Below are 20,448 nucleotides of genomic sequence, written 5' to 3'. Positions count from 1 at the left end.
GCTGTTACCATTTAGCTAAACCAAAAGTGGAACAAAACATATTTTCCCAGTATTTCATGAGTCATAATGTCATGCCAGGAACATAAACTGAATCAGTCTGTCATGTTCCCCACTAGTCAGCAGAAGGCCTTCTTCGGTGCCCTGGGCAGTGATTGGTTCCTGCTCTTCCTTCAGCCCCACCTTCACCCCTCCACCTTGAAACTGGGTCTTGTCTTACTCACACACTTTCTGTCGAGTCCCAGCCAGCAGACCAGCTTCAGAGAGGGGGTACTCCCAGGAACATTCATAGACAGCATTGAGGAACCTTCTGCTGTCATGGGTATATATAATATAAGTTGACTAATTTCTCACAGTGAAGCAGAGAAATAAGTTATTGTTGTCACTTTGGCTCTTTCACTGGAATCATGTTGTAATTCTGTGAAGTTAATTGGATACACAATTCTGATGTCTAAATTTGGAGGTTTTGTTCTACATCTCAACGTTGGTTATGTGCAGTTTGGTGTAATGAACAACAGTTAAATCATCAGATTTAACAGATTTTTGCACCCATGAACTGCATTGTGACTTGAATCTGAAAATTAATATGGAAATTACAGTTTTTAATATGAGTGAAACAACACAAACCACAGTTAATTAAAATTTAAGTCTATTTGAATATTTTGAATGTCTTTCTTTTATCGGAAAATCTATTCATTGATTTCTTGCCTTGCCAGACAACCTTGGAGCCCATTCTCGGTCTTATGAGTGCTCCAGCACCACGTGTCCAGGCTTTGATGTTCTACAGGGGCTGCTGATCAGACACTCTGGCATGCCTCAGGTTTATACAGCCCTGGCTGCTCTGCTGTTGGGGAAGAAGGCCAGTCACACTGCAGAGGGAGAGGTGAGTAATTTTTCATCCTGTAAATCATCTCCCTCATCATTCCAGTCATAATGCTTTATTATGTGTCATCTACAGGTGCATTTGGATAATGTCCTACAGTCATTGATTGACAGCCAAGCAGACTCTCCTGCTCAGCACCTCTGTGTTGAAGCTGCAACAATACTGCTGGAATTAGTCAAAGTCATCGTCACTCAGGTAGGAACATAATAACCTCACATCTTTAGTAATTCAAGATCCTAGATAATATATAAAACATTTTTATTTTTGTTTTTACAGCCTGTTCCTCTAACAAAGCACAACTCAGGCACTGATGCATCATGGGAGTATCAGCTCCCAGCAAGTGTGATGCAGTTTTTCTGTCTGCTCCATAACCTCCGGCCAAGGGACCCACTGTGGTCATCACCAGAGTTCCTCCATGCACTCGCTGGAGTTGTGTACCCAGTGGACAGTTCAGAGGTTTGTGTTTGTGTCTGAATTTAAACAGTTCTCATCTCTCTGGTTTTATTAACTGTTTTTTACTTCTTTCAGACTGTGGTTGAGCCTTGCATAATGAGTGAAGCTGAGGACACATTCAAGTCTCAATCAAACAGGAAGCCAGTGTGCGATTTCATCCGTATTCTGCTAATGGACAGTCTTCTTAATGTGTCTGCCAACACCAGCACACATCCTCTCATTCTGTTGCTGGAGGTGAATGTACACACACACACACACACACACACACACACACACACACACACACACACACACACACACACACACACACACACAGACAAACACACACATATACACATATATATGACTAATACAAGCCATTATTACTGTAATTCTGTTAGTTCACGGATTACACTCGAATATCGACATGTATGTAAAAAAAAAATGTATTATTTCCAAAATGCATCAGCACTTAGGCTGCAAATCTGTCATTTCTCCAGAAGGTGCCACTCTTTGCTCAGTTACTAAATTAGGCATAGACAAGGTACTGCTGATAAATTTATTCACCACTAGGAGGGAGAGAACACCAACAGGCCAAGAACTACAGATTTCTTTAGAGGTGTTTTCAGCTAGATGAGCTTAACCTGCATGCATACACACCACCAACACCCACACTTGAGACAAGGGCGTTCTCCTCACTATCAAGCATAATAGAAGTAAGAGCTGTCAAATATCAAAATGTCCTCCTATTTGTTCAGTTTCAATCATGTTTTGATGTCACAGTTTTGTCCTGATGGTGCATCACTGGGACAGAAGCAGAGTTTCCAGACTGAGCTACTGGAATTTATCATGGACATCATCTACATGCTCAGTCAAGAGGAAGAAAACAGCACTCATCTCATCTCACAGGGTAGAATTACAATGCTTTACTAACGGTTCAAACTGGTATGACCATGTCCTTGCAAAAAAAGTGATCATCTGAATGTGCTTTTTTATCTCAGACTCCCAGAGTGAAGGACAGATGGGGACATTGATGGAGAATGTGGTGCTCTTCAGTAAGACTCTGCTGCAGAAACTTTACAGTGGAACATTCTTGGCAGACTCCGAGAGTTTGCTGAACTTCCTCACAGACCAGATTGTAGTGGTGAGACAAACTCATAGAGAAACACGCGCATACAGTAGATACTTAATATGGAAAAAATATTTTCTCCATAAATCTGATATTTTAAAATCTATAAAACTGCAAAGTGTTAATTACAATGTGGAGTTTTGTTTAGCTCTGAATTGTGAAAATCTGCCCACAGATCAAAAATATTTCATGTGAGTTTTATACTAACTGATAACGGATACACTGCTGTATACTTCTAGGCTCTGGAGAAAGGCCAAACTCAGAAGGAGAAGATGGTGTCTGCCCTCTACTCGTGCACCAATAAAGTCCTGCTTTATTTCTTGTCTCAACCGCGTCAGACCCAAGAAGAAAAGGAAGTGGTCATCAGGGCATTACAGACCTTTATGGAACGCTGGGATGTTGTCATGGCAACTTACAATTCAAATGCGAACTTCATTACATGCCTCCTTCGTTGCCTGTTACTGATACGATCTTGCAGGTAATAGCAAAACCAAAATTCACATGCACATATACACAAACGTGTAGTTGAAACCAGGATTCACTGGTATACTTTATTTCTGTAGCTACCCTGAAGGTTTTGGATGTGTGGCACAAAAAGTGCACCACAGGAAAACTTTGTCAGTCCTGTTTGCTACCAAATCCAGACCCCTCAGCAACAGAGCAGACATTACCACAGGTATGACGGCTTGTGAGGATTTATTTCCATTCATCACTTTAGCTTGATGTTTGTGTAGATATTTACAAAAATATTAGTATATAGAGGTTTTTACGTAATCATCAGAGAGTTCAGAACAAATGTCTGTGCATGTTTTCCAGATGAGAGAGAACTAGTGTCCTTAGCAGAGGCGTGCTGGTCAAAGGTCATGACGGAGAGGCAACACATGCTTGAAGAAACCTTTAAGATCGAGATCTCAGCAAGCCACACAGCAGAGACTGGGCCTGTCAGGATGACGGACATCAGCCCTCTGTGGGAGGAGATGGCACACAAATCTTGGCTGCTATTTACAGGTTAGCTCTCACTGTAATAATAACTGCAGAAAAAAATAATGAATGTTAGCTCCATGTTCTTGACATTTGAATTTTGATTTTATATCTTCTCAGAATCTCAGAAGAAGAAGGTAGCGAGCGGCTCTCAGAATACATTTGAAATAATCAGCAGCGCTGTTCGCTCAGCTCTGGGCAGACAAGGCAAAGAGTCAGTAACAGTACAGGTAAATACACACTCCCTCCATGTTTGGTTCTTTTGCACAAGATAGGACCTAGACAAATGTATGCTTGTGACTGCTGTTCCCCTTGAGGAGTGTGGGGTCGTTTCTTTTTCCCAGGTGCCCCTGCATCCCGCAGCGCTGTGCCCAAACACTCATCCAAAAGTCACTGTCTATGTTTGTGCCGTGGGCCGTCCAGCCCTGTGGGGGTGTTTGATTATTTCTTTAAATGGATTTGGATTATCACAGCTGATTGCCCCTGAGTGGGCATAGTAATTGATATCTGTTAGGCCTATCCATGGGAACACTCGCTACAACACACTGTTTGCTGCTGAAGGTTAAAGACGCGTTTATTGTTGTTTTTCCCCCCGAAACACGTGGCCCACATCATTAGTTCCCCCACAACGCTTAAGACGTCGAGCCATCTGGAGCAGGGAGCGGGGACATATTACTCAGGCACACAGGCATGAAATTACCGCGTCTGTGTGTCTGTCTCACCCCCACAAAGTGTGTGTGTGTTCTTGTTTGTTCGCGTCTCTTGCCGACAGAAATCGGGTTGGCAATTATAGTGGTACCAATCTGATGAAAACATTATTCATTTGATGTTATTCTTTATCATATCAGTCTTTGACAGGCTATCAGAGAGGGTGATGAATTGTTTTTCCATCTGAGAGGCAGAGGGAGGGACGTTTTTTCCTCTCTGCTGTGTGTTGCACCACTTTGCTCTGAGTAGGTTGCAGCATGCGGCGAGTGTTCATAAAACTGATATTCAAATGATCAGTAGTGGTCAGCCACTCTGCTCATTTTCCATTCATCCTCATGAAGAAAGAAGTGAGTCATTAATTAATTTCTGGATCATCAACTTGTGACCTTTGGTTGGCAAGTCATGAGCTTGTGTGGAGTCTCTTTTCAGTCATTGGATCCATACTAATGTATTTCCACAGAGCACTGAGCATAGTTTCCGAGTCTCAGATATCTACTTTTCTTATACAAAAAAGCATTTTAATGCCTACAGTAGGTAATGAATGAGAATACAGAGACTGATAGACAGACTGTGTCCTCAGTCAAGCTTCAGTGCAATCCTTCCAGAGATTTATTTCATCAGCGAATGCAGTTTCCATAATCATATCTGTGTCCTCATATTAGAAAGATAATTAACAGCACTAATGATCACGTTAAGTTCATTACACATTCACTGCCAGCCCAGAATGAAGTTGACATTATGTTGCCTTATCATCAAAGGTGGCGTATTGTTGGGAAGTCATTAAAATGGAAATGAGTGTGATGTTCTGATGTTAATTGCAGAGGGAAGAGATGAGTTATGTATTTAATGCAGCATTTAAAAAGCCAATGAGGTTCCTATCTGCTAAATAGGGTAATTAATGCTATATATTACTTATGTTTGTCCAAATGAAGGAATGAAATTAGGAGATGATGACGCCGACTTGCTGTTTATCTGTCGCAACACGGCTCTAGTTCGCAAACTTCATTATTACTCTCTTTTTTGTCTGTAATATTTCTATAATCTCCCCTCAAATTACTCCTTTATTTCTTTCTGTGCACAACTTCTCATTTGAATAGGCAGTCAGTCATTTGGAGAAACAGTTTTCATTCTCCAGAGAGCTTGTCAAAGTTTTGTCGTCAACTTTACGCATGGGTTTATTCTGAAATCATGTGAATTTTTGCATATTTTTTATAACAGTAGTTGTTTTGTTTTTTTTAATTGTACTTGGAATCAATTATTGCATTCATGGGGTTATACTGCAAAACACAGAATCAGCATCGGTAAATAAGACTCGATATAAAGAGTTACTGCATGTTCATTCAGTCAATTAAATGGCTTTCCTGGGTCAGCTGTGAGGATGGACACATGTTGTTTCACTAGTCTCTCAGCGAGCACTGCTGTGATGATGGGCTTAATGAAGCAGTTAACAGTCAGAATATGATCCCAGTGTGTCTGTTGAACATGAGCATCCTGCAGTGTCAATACGGCTCTGTTTTGGGTTTTTCCATTTTTTTATTTTATTTTCTCTTTTAATCGACACATACACACTCACTCACACACAATAAAGGCACAAGCACACTTACCTTGCCCTTGACTGTGGCTTGGCTCAGTGATATTAATGTTTATGTTAATTAGATCACACCAACAAATGATTACATTTCCAGACAGGGTTATTGTAAGCCACTGTAGCCACTAGCTTATTTTGCCCAGTGAATGCAATTTAGAACAGATGTAATTGTATGAATGCATTGTAATTGCATGAGGAAACAACAATACCATTATGAATATACAATCTGTGAGAACATGATGTGTGTTTTGTGTGTACAATATGAGCTAAAGGAAGAACGATTGTGCTTCCCGCTCTTTTCATTTGCACCCATCATGTTACTCTTGTTTCTTTTGTAGGAGTTTCTGTCCTACATGGAGTCACATCGACTGAGAGGCCACAGCATGTTTGAGAATATGAGGACAAACCACTTACAGGTTTGACAATATTGTTACCATGAATATGCTGAAATAAATGTTATTAAAATGGCAGAATTGCATCTGTAATAATGTTTATTTCTGTCTCATGTATTCCGTCTAACCTGAGCCTGTTTCTGTGCCTCAGCTACAAGCCAGTATGTGGGAGGGAGTGAGCTCCAAGTGGCTGCATGTGGAGGCTGAGCTACTGAGAGAGAGAGCTGTGTTCGGCCCTGGCCCAGGAGTGCTGCTGAGCCGAGACTGGGTGCAAGATGCTGCTGAAGGACCCAACCGGACCAGGCCACGCATCCGCAGAAAGGCTCTGAGACGGGTAACGCCTTTCACTTTAGAACAGGATCTTTGGAGAAAGCCCTGTTTAGTGTTCAACTAGTACATAGTCCAACCTTTAACAGTGTCATGTATTGTTACTACAGGTACAAGGAACGCTGTGTCTGGGTTTAAGAACTGGCATGTCAGATGAGAACAAAAATAAAATAGAAGGTGACACAGGTAAAGAAAAATGTTGCCTGTTGAGTTTTTAAAATGTACTTCTTTAATGTGGGTGTTGGCTGTAATATCAGGAAAATGAATTTCCTTTGTTACAGAGCCCAAGATCTTGTGTGAAGTTGGAGCAGAGGCTAAAGAGGATGAAGAGGAGGGGGGACAGGATTGTGACCGTCTGACCTTCTTCCCTGTTTTGAAAGAGACAACTGCAATCACAGAGGATGCACTCGACCCCTTAACACCCGAACCCTGCTCCCACACACAAGATTGCCCCGACATACGCATAATCCTGCAGGAGCTGCACCCTGGAGCTGAGGTACTGCAGCACAGAAGGGTGTGTTGGTATGCTGCGCTAAAAACAACATGCTTAAAGACAAGCGTAACTTCTTCTCACCCTGCTAATATTCACAATCATAATTATCTGATAGCGACTAAGGGATTCCAATAGCCCAGCGCTGCTATCAGAATTTCATCTTTCCTCATTAGTGTAATGTTTTAATGTCGAGGCCCAGCTCAGCTCTTCTCATTCTTCCAGTGAGTTAGAAACCAAGGCACATGTTGACGGGGACTCTCATCACTCCGGCAACCAGCCGCGGCTTTTAATGTTTCTGACAGAAGTATTAATAAAAACAGTAGGAGGTGATGCAAGCTGTCTTACATCCGCTTAGTAAGTGTGTGATGTGTGCAAGTGTGTCCTGTTGTCTTGCAGTGGTTCAGTGTGTGAGTCCTGCTGAGCTTCCTGTCAAATGAACACAGTCATTAGCTCTGAAAAATGCACACACGCATACACACAGACTAACACACACACATGCACACAGAGTAACACACAAAGGGAGACCCAGTCATAATTAGCTTGCCAGCGCCAATAGTGTGATTATGACAGTAATGTGTGTGGGGAGAAATCAATGGTCTGACATTAGGCTCTCAGTCAATAAAAGTCCTCCTTTTCTCTCCTTCTTCCCATCATCAGCTAAATCACCCATAGACTGATAACACATATCTGTCCAGAGCACAGTAGGGAGATAAGAAAACAAGTTTATTGTTATGTATTTAATTATTAGTTATTGTTGGGGGCAGTAGGCCTGATGTCAGCTTATGCTTATTGGTGGAAAATTCCATAAAATCTGACTATATAGCTCAATATAGGATTTCTGTGCCACAAAGCTGAGATTCACTCACCTTGACTCCTCTTAAATGCTTTCACATGTCAAGTGATATTATCCATCACAGCATGTCTTATGTGTGCTTTCAGACAAGAGGTTCTGATCACTTAGCAGGTTTCCCATTGTGTGTGTGGCAGTGATTAATTCTCCTAATAATGGCCAGGCATGGCCTCCTCCTGCACCAAGCGTGTGACTCCGTGTCTGGGGGTAAGGAGTCTGATTTGATTAGTATAAATTGTGAGGGGCCTGCGGGTGTGTTGGGGCCCCATATGGTTTTTGGGTGCTGCGTCCCAGGGGGCCTGCAGAGGGGCCAACACAGAGACAGCCAGGTGCACACACTCACTGTGAAATGAGGGGAGACAATAGAATTAGCCGCACATTATCACAATGCAGTTAGCATTAGCTACAGCCAGCGCTGAAAGCAGCATGTGGGTCCACTTTGGCACTGGATGAAACACACAGCTGAAAAAGGGGCTGGTCTTTCTCCTCCCCATCAATCAGCTCTGATAATGAAGTGTTCAACTGTGTCTTTTTAATAATGATTAAAATATGTGATTAAAATGATCAATCAAGTAAAGCCTGAAGTGCCTGCGTTGCTGCCATGTCATGTCCCAGGAGAGAAATGTGCTGATGTGTATTGTGTCTCTCACATGGGGCTTAATGTATCTCTCTTCACCTCTCTTTCTCTCTCTGTAGGTAAAGGCTAAGATGTGTGTAGTGATGGTGAGCGGCCTCAGTGTGACCGAGGGGGTGCTGCTGTTTGAGAAGGAGAGCTTGCTCTTGTGTGAGGGATTCACTCTCAGTTCAGCTGGAGATGTCTGTTGCAGGAAACACCACCCCAGCAGGTACAGCTGTGTGCTGTTAGAGCAAAAACGTAATGAGCGTACGTTATCCTATCAGTTGTCTCAGTCTCAGCCCCTGTGTCCCTTTTTCTCCCTGCCAGTGTGAGAGATTCCTCTATTTCCACCACGCTGAGTAAAGAGCTGCCAAAAGCCAGGTGCAGACGCTGGCCGTATGAGGATATCAAGGAGGCCCGCTTCATGCGTTTCCTTTTAGAGGTCAGACATGCTAACTCTTACCCAGATGCTCTGAATTATTATGCATCTTATTAGATGTTAGTTTGTCTTTAAAGAAATCACATTTGTTGTACATTTTACTTGCTCTTGCAGTTGTTTTAAATTAAATTTTATATATTTGTATATTTGATATGTTGTATCAATCAAACTGCGTATGAAGTCTACATTTCTAGGGAACTGATAGATAAAAATATCCACTTAACACAAAAATCTTATCTGAGTTACTAAAAAGCCACTGTGCCTTTTTGTTACATTCAGGACAATGCTATTGAGGTCTTCATGAAAAATGGACTTTCAGCCTTCCTGGTGTTCCTGAATAGAGACCATGTCTCTGCATATAAAAGGTACCACATTTACATAGACTGAATGTCGGGAAAAAAAAGTTTTTATTTTCAACATTCTGACTGATCTTTACTCTTTTCTGTCTTTGCAGGATGTGCTCAATAGTGCCAGCATTAAAAGGCAGAGGGGTTGCTGAGGTCATTGCTAGTGCCAAGTAAGTGTTCACAGTCAGTCAGAACATTTTGAGACGGATACACTTAATCACTAATTTTTATTTCATCAATTGAAATGGAAAATAAATCACTTCTTTTTATTTCATCAATTGAAATGGAAAATAAATCAAAGAATAGTTGTGTGATTTATATTAAGATATAATGGAAATATTATTTACGTTTTTAAGGCTGCCTAAGACATTACGATAACAGCAGCTTTTTGGTCATTTGACCTTCCTTATTCTCCAAACATCTTGATTGACTTTAGCCACTGAGTTTGGCACCATCAGTCCTGGATAAGTCCTTATCCTTTTGTCCTCAAACACGTCATCTCCTCCTCCCCCTCCACCTCCTTTTCCTCCCATAAGTTTCTCCCTCTGCTCTTTACATCTCTTAACACATGTCCTGCACAGGCTGCTCTCATGGACCAGGTACACATTTTCCTCTGGTTCTGATTTTACCTTCATCATGTCCTCACCATCCCCCTGACCGTATGATAGAGGATTTCGTTTTATGTTTACTTTGGTGAGGTTAGTACGTAGGACTGTCACAAACTCTGGTAGCTTGATGAAGAGGTTATCAAACAGGCCTAACTCTTCGAGACTATCTAGAGCCACTATAGTGGGAGGTAGGGTGTCTAGCTGGTTCATCCCCAGATTGAGACTCCTGAGGCTGGTGAGAAACCCCAATGTGGCAGGTAAACCTGCAGAGGTTAGGCGGTTGTTGGAGAGGTTGAGGTAGGTCATTCCCACCAGGTTGCCAATGGACTCGGGCACAGACTCCAGTCTGTTGCTGTGTAGATCCAGCCATCTGAGTGACGAGAAGTTCCCAATGTTATCTGGGAGTTTCTGTATCAGGTTGCGACTGAGGTCCAACTCGTCCACATTGGTCAGTTTGAGGAGACACTTTGGGAAGATAGTAATACCCATGTTGCTAAGGGTGAGTCTGCGCCGTCCATCCTTGGTCATCCGTATTGCCTTTTTTGCAGTCTTGAGGGTCACCTTGGTCCCTTTGGCTCCCTTCCTTTTGGGCATGGTACTGCAACACAGAAAATCACTAAACAGTTCAGGTTCAAATTTCAGCTCGGCCACACTCATGAGTTACCCCCAAGAGGCTGATTTACAATAATTTATCTAATCTACAACACCACACAGTACTATAGCAAATAAATGTGTTGTGTGTATGTTTACGTGTAAGTATGTGTGTGTAAGGCTGATGTGATTTATTCAGATACAAGGGCTTATGTATGGCCCGGGGCAGTAGGGGAAGCATGCTCTCTGAGGTATGAGAGCTTGAGCTGTGTGTGTGTGTGTGTGTGTGTGTGTGTATATGTGTGTCTGCACTAGTGTGTGCTCACCCAGTGTTGCCCATGGGGGTATTTAAGAGCACGACTCTCTAATTAAGGCTAATGCTGGGGAACAATAGGAGTGAGGCGACACTGGGTAATACAGCAAAAACAAATGAGTGCTGATGCTCCCTCACCATTCAACTGATTCAGCTGTTCGGCTCTTTTCAGGCAAGAACGGTGTGCGTGTGTGACATCCACATGCAAGTGTGTCGACAGACATGGATGTACTGTACTAAAGTGCGCGTGCATAAAGAGTCAAATCAGGACTTTGATAAATGATAGTTAGGTAGTGTTGGGAGTGTGATGAGGGCTTCGCTCTTCTCCCCTCCCTGTCTAAAAGAGCAAGGTGTGTGTCTGTTTGTGTCTGTGTTACACCCCAAGGCCCTCTCTCGCCTCATTCATCATCCTCAGGATGAGAGAGGTTATCCACTGTGCTTGTTCCTATTATAACCTCCTATAGAAAACTATTGCATGAAATTATTGCCTGCAATTAGATAACACATACTGAGCCAAATGCAATGATTGATTTAGTGTAGTTTTACAAAATAATTTGGTCATGAGTTATTGGACGAGGGGAGGTGTTACTGGTGTTAGAAATTCGATACACTTCAAGTAGCCCCTCGCTCTTTTAAACCTTTTTACTCTATGCATCCTTATTTCAGTTTTCAGCTGGTATCCTACTTTATTCTCGTCCAAAACTTGTATCCATATTTTCATAAATGAGGGTATGTACTCACCATATTTTATCTTCTTGTTCTCTGAGTTGATATTAATCAAATACTGAGATTGTCTTCAGCTTTAGAACTGACGATCCAGCATTAAGCCTCTCACCTATGGACCAGAAAAACAAGACATAGCACCATAAAACTACAGTTCCCATTTGGTCAGCATGTAGAAAGTGTACTAATAATACCTTGTAGTCGTATGTCACACTGTGGCGATGAAGTCAAGAGGAAAGATCAAGGAATGCACCGTTTGTGTATATCAACATTTCCCTAGCCTCCCTACACCAAACAGGGGAAGTCAAGGTTCCTTTTGTTTAATAGCGTTACTTAGCAACTGGGGTGCTTGGCGCCAGGACTTTATTGCCATGTTACTGGCCACAGAGGGAAAAGAGATTTCAGTAGCAGTTTAATGCTTTCCCAGTTTAGATTAAACAAGTTTAGATAAGTGTTCCATGAGTGAAATACTGATGAAATGTTCAGCAACATTGTCAGATGTTTTGTTTACCCAAACACACATTGTGATAAATTAACTGGAAACCAGGTATTTTGATTGAGCAGTTTTATGAGTGTGTGCCTTTATCTGAGTGAATGCTTATTAAAGGATCCCCTTACAACACTCTTTAAACACACACACACACATAACTAAATTAAAAAAGCAGCTGTAGAAGAAACTATTGTTTGTCTTAGCTATGAAGCAGGAAATAATTTTTCTCCTGCGGCAGAAAGGTGTCATTCCTGTTTGACCAGTAACCATTAACCTCTGTGTCAATAAAAAACGCACAGTGCAAGGAAAAAATATTACTTCCTCTTTTGAAAAGCTGATTTTCCTGACACAAACTAGACTGATAGGTTACCTAAAGCATATTTCCTTACAACCTACCAATGGCAACATGTGCTGCATCCTCCACGTCTCTACTCACTCCTTATGCTACCTATTGTAACTCACCTCAGTCCCATAACTGCTCTGACAGCTGTGTATACATTTCAGTTTCACTCACTCACCTCCACTCTGCTGCTTCAGAACTCTGCTGTGTTACATTTCAATGCTGGTTGCCAGGCAACAGAGCAAGCAAAAAAAAAAAAACTTTGTGTCATAGGCACTGCTCAGTGATCAGCCTGTGATGCTAATTCAAGGTATTTGTTTTTTTCATTGTACTTTAGGAAGACTCCTGTGGTTGAAAAGGCAGCCCTTGTAAAATGGCAGGTAATGCAATAAACATGACACTAATGGAGACATGGAGAAACCCACCATATCTATGTCATATGACTTTTAATGAAGAAATATCTCATTTATAACATATAAATAACACACTTCAGAGAAATTTTAATTAGCACATTTGTTTCTTTTCTGTTGGTCTCCAAATAGTATTCAAACACAATTATATTCACTTTACAGGGCTAATGGTGAGTCAAATTAAAATTACCATAGCAAGTTAGACAAAAGTTGAAAAGTAAAATGTCCCTTGAAACTATTGAGTTTAGGTTATTTAAATGTTTGTAACAATTCTTCTTTATTCCTTCTCTCTTCACTTATATTTTGATCTGGAGGCTGCTTTAAAAGGATTGATAGGGATAATAATAGCTAATGTTATTGAAATATAACATTAGCTTTAACATTTAAATGAAACTATTGCAAACTTCCTCTGTAGACTATAAACTAACCCTAAGCTATATTAAAATGATTTTTTTATAAATTATTATTATTTTAAACTTCTTGAACTTAAATGAAGCAGTCTTTTCAGTGATAAACTCAGCACTGTATGCTGTGTCTAATCTACCTAATACTTGGTCACCATGTCAAAAAACAGTAGATTACATTACATAACATTAAGATGCTAATAGCAGTTAATTCAGCCAGGATACAGTTTAGCTAACTTACAAATGTTTGACTATTACTCGCTGCAAAATGTTGCTTTGATATGATTCATAGGAATTCAGTTCCACTTTTGTTTAAAACTATATGCTTGTGTTATATAATGTGGTTTCATAATATTCTTGTCTATCCTCTAGAAAGGGGAAATAAGTAACTTTGAGTACTTGATGCATCTGAACACAATCGCTGGGAGGACATACAATGACCTGATGCAGTATCCAGTCTTTCCCTGGGTTCTAGCTGATTACCAGTCAGAGGTAAGACCACACACAGTGCTGTCTTTGTTTTGAACATGCATACTGCTGGGGGCTAAGGTAATGAAAGTATTATGGTTTGATTTATCTCTATCCTCGATAGACCCTCAATCTGTCAAATCCTGCAACTTTCCGTGACCTGTCTAAGCCAATGGGAGCGCAGACAGAGAAAAGGAGACAGATGTTTTTGCAGAGATATGAAGACGTCGTGAATGATGAGGAGGAAGGTATGTGCTCAGCTCTTTACTTTTCATCCTCCCTATTTTTTCTTTTTTTTTTGCTATTCATTGTACTTGTTACTCAACATACTTTAACTCTGTAGGAGATATGTCTGCACGATGCCACTACTGTACCCACTACTCCTCAGCCATCATTGTAGCGTCCTTCCTTGTCAGGATGGAGCCATTTTCACACACCTTCCAGACACTGCAGGTGAGGCCATTAAAACGTGAAGAGGTTTATTGATAAATAAAAGACAATCTAAACTTCTGATGGCACCACAAGGTTTTCATTGTGTCTTTGCCATGCAAGACTCCTCTTACAGATTGGAGCTCTGCAGAAGACTTCACTGCCACACATATGGATGGATGCATATGCATGTATTCATACAAACTCATGTCACTGTAAATATAGGTATAATATAGGTTAAATAAATTTTATCACTGTTGATCACTGGAGTTTTTTTTTTTATTTCTCTGAAGAAATGGAAGAAAGTTTGTTAAATCAGTCTATTTTCACTAAGGCCATTCTGCAAACCCATTGCTGTAGATGCCCATTGACACTCATAACTGTCATTGTATTTTTTTAACTTTCAAACATAATCTTGCTAATGATATGGCTCTAATATGAGCTCTCCAACTCCTGTTTCAATGCTGTTTTTGCTATGAAAGCTGATTATAGGGAGATTTCAATATATATGCAAATAATTACAGAAAACATCTAAAAGAAGCCAATGCAAGTAGCCACAGATGTTACCAATTTACAATACAGAATCCAATTGATTATAATGAAAAGGCATGCATATTTGATAGTAAGAATAAAGCAATAAAAATGTTAGTCTGGTGGCGCCTTTTTGTCTTCTGAAGCGCATAACGGGTGTATAGTAATATCCGTAACTGGATTTACATCTCTAACCGAGTTTACAAGTATATATGCTATTTTCATTCATTGAGGTAATTGTTTTACTCTAAATTACATTCTCTCTCATGAGATTTCCATCATAGATTATGGAATTTTACAGAAAGATGAAAAGCTTCCTTCAAATAGTAGCAAATATTTCCTGCTTACATAATACAATGAAGAATATAAAATATAGTTCAGTACACTGAATCAGACAGACTACTTTTATTAATATGCCTGTTACAAAGTTCGGTTCAACAGTGTGCCGGGCGTCTGACAGTGTTGTGTCCCCACAGGGAGGGTTTGATATCCCAGAGCGGATGTTTTTCAGTGTAAAGAAGGAGTGGGAGTCAGCTTCCAGAGACAACATGGGGGACGTAAGAGAGCTGATCCCAGAATTCTTCTACCTGCCGGACTTCCTGCTCAACTCCAACCACATCGAGCTGGGTCAGGCAAAAAAATCATCCTCTTTGTCATTTAGTGGTCTAGTGAATATTTACAGCAGCAGCATAGTGTATTTGGGACTGAAAATTATAATGGTAATAAAAAATAAACTACAGTGTCAAAAGTAATGAGGGAACATGTCAACCAGTGCAACGGTGTGGCTCACTGATGTGTTTTAGTTTTGAAAAACAGTGGAGGTCGGGTGCACAGAGGAATAAGCAGTATTAATCTCTGGCTACACAGCCAGAACTTTTTAGTTAAATTACTTTATTTTGGTTTTGGTCTTTCCATCATGTGTACAATATCACTTTAGCCTTTAAAGGTACCATGTCTTCTTGAAAACAAACACAAATATGCTCACTTTATTACCAAAAGTCATAGAACTGTGTGGAATGAATTTCCTTCCTCATGAAACATTTTAGACAATTGCATTGCAACTGCTTTGTTTATATCGGCTTGCATTGTATATCTGCTTTTCGCTTGCATATCACTGTTTCTTGGCATGTTGCTACCAACAACTGTCAATCAGTGGAATCATGTGAAGCTGTTGTTGGGGGTCACATTACATTAGGTGCTAATGCACGTACATGCCAGATGGGAAATAAGCACCAGCTACATGTACCAGCCAAATGCTGGTAAAATATGAATGTGGCTGCTAGATTTCAGACATGAAATAATTATTTACTATTGAGTGAAAAAAAAAAAAAAAAACTCCACAGGGTGTCTTTAAACTTCTTTTTAAAAGATGACACACCGTGATGTGTTGTGACCGGGTATGTTATATGAATTGTATATCCATATCTCTCTCAATAGGCTGTATGGAGGATGGTACAACTCTGGGAGATGTGGAGCTGCCTCCATGGGCAAAAGGTGACACCCAGGAGTTCATTAGAGTCCATCGAGAGGTCAGTGAACCTCGACCTCACCGAGCCTGTCCGTTACGATTGGCCAGTCTGGCCTGTTACATACAGGGACTTTTCCCATAAGACTTAATGTTTGCCAATACTAGCTGATGTATGTACGTAGAAGATTCACCGCTTTGTGTCCAAAACAAGTATCCCCTGTAATAGTGTTGGTTGCAGTGAGTCTTCATTCTTTCTACCAGAGTATAAGAGACAGATCTTATTCACAACACTCTTATTCATTATATTCTCTAAAGGCCATTTTGTCTCATTGAGTTTGGTCCTTTCTTTTAGTACTGACTGTTTTCAATGGCCAGTTGTTTTTCTTATCAAGAAATCTCAAGTTTAGATGGCAGACACTGAAGACACAAGACTCTCTATTTTTCATAATGCCATTATTTCTGCCAGCTGTTTATGAGATGAATATTCTCCCTCTTTTCTAAGCTCTTTCTTCTCTTTCCCTGTGTGGGGTTATTGTATATCTCTGTTCTTTTTTTCTCTGTTGTTCTGATTTCTTCAGTGTGACCCTCCCTTTTTTCATTCCCAGGGCATCTAAGATGGTTATCACTCTGTAATCTACTGAACTACTCATATTGCCTACCATTCTCATAAAATTAGTGACTTTAGAAGATTGTTTTTTTTCTTCCATAGACAAATTAACTCAGGACAATATATCCTTGTTATGATGTTTTTTTCCCTTCGGTTTGATATTCCAGGATGGGTTTATTAAGATTGGGTGCAGGGATATACATGCTGGTCATAATGCCCACTTTCCCTTATTAACTCATCAAAACCAATATCTGGCTAATTCTACCCAAATCATTCTTTAATTCAAACATGAAGACGCTCATACCACAGCTGTGCAGCTTCTTGCTGTTCGAGACTTCTAAATTGACTTTTGAAAGAAATCATACAGTACCTGAATAATTTGATTGGTTGTGCATCCTCCAAGAAGTTTCATGTGTTTCTAAACTCTCATATTAACAATTTGACTGATGGTGTTGGTCTCACTGTAATAATAAGCACAGTGCATGTGTAGTAGTTTTGTAATATTACTTTACTAGGTAGTTTGTACATCTCCTGCATTGTTTCCCTTAGGCCTTGGAAAGTGACTACGTGAGTTCCCACCTCCACCTGTGGATTGACCTGATTTTCGGGTACCGGCAACAAGGCCCTGCTGCTATAGAAAGTGTGAACACCTTCCATCCTTACTTCTATGCTCAGAAAGGCCGGCAGAATGCTAAGGACCCTATTGTTAAAAGCACAGTTTTGGGATACATCAGCAACTTTGGCCAGGTTCCCAAGCAGGTAAAAAGAACAAGCTAACCGGAAAACTACATTACACCATGCATTCAGTATTGTCATACTGTTTTTAAAATAATCCTTTTATGTGAATCATTTGTGCCTTTCAAAAAGCTCTTCACCAAGCCGCATCCACCTCGCACTGGCTCTAAGAAAGAAGGATCATCCCCAACCCATCCAACTCCGTTTTTCTTCAAACTGGATAAACTGAAGGCCTCTGCGCAGCCATTCAGAGGTACAGCTAGACAATAAAAGAAGAGCTCAGACAGCAAATGAGCTATCTGTCAACAACAAATCTATCTTAAAGCTATCTAAATCTTATTTGAATGATTTGACATTTTGAGAAGTAGACTTTTATGCTTTCTTGCCAAAAGTTAGATGAAAAGATCAATACCCCTCTCAGGTCAAAAAAATCTGGCTATGTGCATCTCTAAGGTTTGTTTTTACACTTTGATTCCTCCACACATTAAACAAATGAGATATAATGTGTTCACATGCTGGTACAGAAATTTTAAGAGCTTTTGACAGAGCCAGGCTGGCTGTTTCCTCCTGCTTTCCAGTCTCTGCTAAAATCCCTTTGCATGAATGTGTAAAATTAAAGCATCATAATATAGTCTTAGAAACGACATATATTTTCAAACAACTGAATAATTGCTATTTTCTGCTGAGTAACCTAAATTCAATTAATTCTAGTCCTCCTGCATTTGGCACTATGTTGCATTGTTCCCCCTTTATTTTATCTTACACCTTTTGATGTCAATTATTATATACAAGATGTGTACAGGTCTCAAGGGGATCGTTGAAACGGAGCGAGCATGTCCATAGATTAATTTACACTATGGAAGGGTAAAAGCTATCTGTTAGAACTACAATATGGAGATGACTCTTCCGCTGAGCCCTACTTAATAATCTGAATATCCCTACAGGCCCACTGAGGGAGAGGAGATGAATCTGCGAATGCTCAGGGAGAGATTCCTGCAAATTACATTTCATATTAAATCTTAGAGTGTCTGATCTGATCAATAAGCAGATAGAGATGAATAGGAGGAGGAATGCTAAGGCTAATGCAGACACAACTTCTTTCCGGGGACTTTAGAAGCAGAACTGACGATAGGATATAATGATTTCTGCCTGTTCCTGCATGAATAGGTCAATTACAGGCACAATTACAGCCTCTCTCTCACTGCCTCTTCCTTACAGACACGCACACACAACAGCTAGTGCTGTCCAGGATGCAGGTGTCCCCCTAGGACACAGCCTCAGCTTGTTGTAACCTGGGAATAGCTGTTTTAATTGCCCAGTCTTCTATAGTCAATTTAATGAAATTCTTTACAAGTTTACTGAGCTACCAAACTCTTTAGTGTGATGTTTCTGAAGAGCTATTACCTTTATTTGGCCAGGCAAGTTTATTCAGGTACACAAAAGGCAGAATGAGGACACTTTCTTCTATTTTTAAGTAATAAAAACTTTTTTATGTGTGCATATGGTTTAAGTGACAATTTTACTTACTTTGTTTCACAACTTCTTGCTGGTGGTGCCCCACTCTCACTGTAAACTGAACACTGAAACCTTTCTGCAGAGCTGCCGAGAGGCCCAGTTGGTCAGATACTGTGTCTGGAAAAAGAGGTTATGGTCCTGGAGAGAAACCGTCTCCTACTGTCACCTCTGCTGGGCTGTTACTTCAGCTGGGGCTTCCCTGACAACAGCTGTGCTTTTGGAAACATTGCCACAGAAAAGGTATGTGCAGTATGACAGGCTATGTAGTAGAGACACTTCACACTGTTTGTATTATTGCACAACCTTCCGGCTCTGCCAAGTTGCATGAATCAAACTGAGTGCAAATCCTATGCAGGCATGTATGGCCATAAAATATAGATTGTTTTTTTTAAATATGCTTATTGGCTCAATAAATTAATCCAACTTTATTAATATACATTTGCTTACTTTCATTAATTAGATAGTGCTCTGTATCACTACTTTTTTATGCCCATTGAGGGGTTTACAACACTCCATATGTACAATGCATGGAACAATAAGATAAAAGATTAATTGAATTAAATTAATACCAAGATCATTTACCACATTTTAACTGTTTTTTTTATTCACTCCATCATATATACTTAACACACACACACCTAATCTACTTATGTATGTTCATATCTAGACCTTTGCTGCGTGTGAGAGTTTGTGTGACTGGGGAGAGACGTTATGCGCCGCCTGTCCCAACCCAACGACCATCGTCACTGCAGGAACCAGCACTGTGGTTTGTGTGTGGGATGTAGCAGTCAACAAGGACAAAGTCACTCACATGAAACTCAGACAGGTCAGTTTGTCTGTTTTATAATAAAGATTTAACAGTAACGCCCAGGATTATATTTGCAGACAAAAACAATGACCCAGTTTCTCTTCACAGCCGTTATACGGTCACACAGACTCTGTGACATGCTTGGCCGTGTCTGAGGTCCACAGCATGATTGTAAGTGGCTCCCGTGACCTCACCTGTATCCTGTGGGATATGGAGGAGCTAAGCTACATCACTCAGTTAGCAGGACACACAACCAGCATTTCTGCACTGGCCATCAATGAACTCACTGTAAGTTCACCTTCTTGATCTCATTCTTTGTAATTCTCAGTCTACCCTCCTCTCAAAATCTCACTCTTTCCTCTTTGTCTCTATGTTTTTTGGCTCACTGTCACCATGTTGTTCCCTTTCAATCAGCTCACAGCATGAGGAAGAAACGATTTTCACTGTTGACAGCATGCATATCCTCTTTGTGCGTGTTTTGCCTTGTTTGTGCTTCTCTGTGTGTCTGTCTGCGCTCATGGGCGTTAACACCATATTATTCTGTCGAAGGGTGAGATTGCGTCATGTGCGGGACCTCGGCTCTACCTGTGGACCATGAAAGGTCAGCTGCTGACCTGCACTGACACTTCCTGTGGGCCTCGGCCAGACGTCCTGTGTGTCAGCTTCACGCAGCTACATGAGTGGGATGCCAAGAACGTTATCATCACTGGCTGTGCGGATGGCATCATACGGGTGAGGGTCTTTTTTTATTATTATTTTTTTAATGCATGTAATAATGTGATAGTTACTCTGTGTATGAGGAATATTGTCTGACTTTAAAGTCACT

At 40.6% G+C, this 20,448-nt stretch overlaps 2 protein-coding genes across 8 annotated transcripts in view; one reads left to right on the top strand and one right to left on the bottom strand.

The window, feature by feature from the left end:
- wdfy4 (WDFY family member 4) overlaps positions 1-20,448 on the top strand; it is a 38,906-nt gene that overhangs the window by 16,524 nt on the left and 1,934 nt on the right. For all 4 annotated transcript variants that reach the window (XM_019254325.2, XM_027276119.1, XM_027276128.1 and 1 more), the window contains exons 32-62: positions 117-319; positions 714-880; positions 956-1,075; positions 1,157-1,336; positions 1,409-1,567; positions 2,096-2,222; positions 2,314-2,456; positions 2,681-2,919; positions 3,005-3,117; positions 3,258-3,449; positions 3,543-3,652; positions 6,057-6,134; positions 6,262-6,444; positions 6,548-6,623; positions 6,719-6,933; positions 8,477-8,625; positions 8,724-8,838; positions 9,115-9,200; positions 9,290-9,352; positions 12,585-12,627; positions 13,434-13,553; positions 13,654-13,777; positions 13,873-13,982; positions 14,966-15,116; positions 15,927-16,018; positions 17,114-17,323; positions 17,432-17,552; positions 18,897-19,054; positions 19,482-19,640; positions 19,731-19,910; positions 20,172-20,354. In XM_019254325.2, the coding sequence (XP_019109870.2) occupies positions 117-319; positions 714-880; positions 956-1,075; positions 1,157-1,336; positions 1,409-1,567; positions 2,096-2,222; positions 2,314-2,456; positions 2,681-2,919; positions 3,005-3,117; positions 3,258-3,449; positions 3,543-3,652; positions 6,057-6,134; positions 6,262-6,444; positions 6,548-6,623; positions 6,719-6,933; positions 8,477-8,625; positions 8,724-8,838; positions 9,115-9,200; positions 9,290-9,352; positions 12,585-12,627; positions 13,434-13,553; positions 13,654-13,777; positions 13,873-13,982; positions 14,966-15,116; positions 15,927-16,018; positions 17,114-17,323; positions 17,432-17,552; positions 18,897-19,054; positions 19,482-19,640; positions 19,731-19,910; positions 20,172-20,354 (4,369 nt within the window). The remainder of the gene's footprint in view (positions 1-116; positions 320-713; positions 881-955; positions 1,076-1,156; positions 1,337-1,408; positions 1,568-2,095; positions 2,223-2,313; positions 2,457-2,680; positions 2,920-3,004; positions 3,118-3,257; positions 3,450-3,542; positions 3,653-6,056; positions 6,135-6,261; positions 6,445-6,547; positions 6,624-6,718; positions 6,934-8,476; positions 8,626-8,723; positions 8,839-9,114; positions 9,201-9,289; positions 9,353-12,584; positions 12,628-13,433; positions 13,554-13,653; positions 13,778-13,872; positions 13,983-14,965; positions 15,117-15,926; positions 16,019-17,113; positions 17,324-17,431; positions 17,553-18,896; positions 19,055-19,481; positions 19,641-19,730; positions 19,911-20,171; positions 20,355-20,448) is intronic.
- On the bottom strand, positions 9,546-12,440 carry lrrc18a (leucine rich repeat containing 18a). Of its 4 annotated transcripts, none has more exons than XM_019254328.2 (3): positions 12,426-12,440; positions 11,436-11,529; positions 9,546-10,388 (listed from the first exon to the last, which is right to left on the bottom strand). In XM_019254328.2, exon 3 carries the CDS (start codon positions 10,382-10,384, stop codon positions 9,575-9,577), a length of 810 nt encoding a protein of 269 aa, XP_019109873.2. In that variant the 5' UTR covers positions 10,385-10,388; positions 11,436-11,529; positions 12,426-12,440; the 3' UTR covers positions 9,546-9,574. The 4 variants fall into 4 exon arrangements, with proteins under 4 accessions (XP_019109873.2, XP_010735856.3, XP_019109872.2 ...); XM_010737554.3 differs by lacking the exon at positions 12,426-12,440 and adding an exon at positions 12,370-12,410; XM_019254327.2 differs by lacking the exon at positions 12,426-12,440 and adding an exon at positions 12,304-12,319.

This window comes from Larimichthys crocea, chromosome III (assembly GCF_000972845.2).
Source record: "Larimichthys crocea isolate SSNF chromosome III, L_crocea_2.0, whole genome shotgun sequence".
Lineage (NCBI taxonomy): Eukaryota > Metazoa > Chordata > Actinopteri > Sciaenidae > Larimichthys > Larimichthys crocea.
This window is presented reverse-complemented; position numbering and strand designations above follow the sequence as displayed.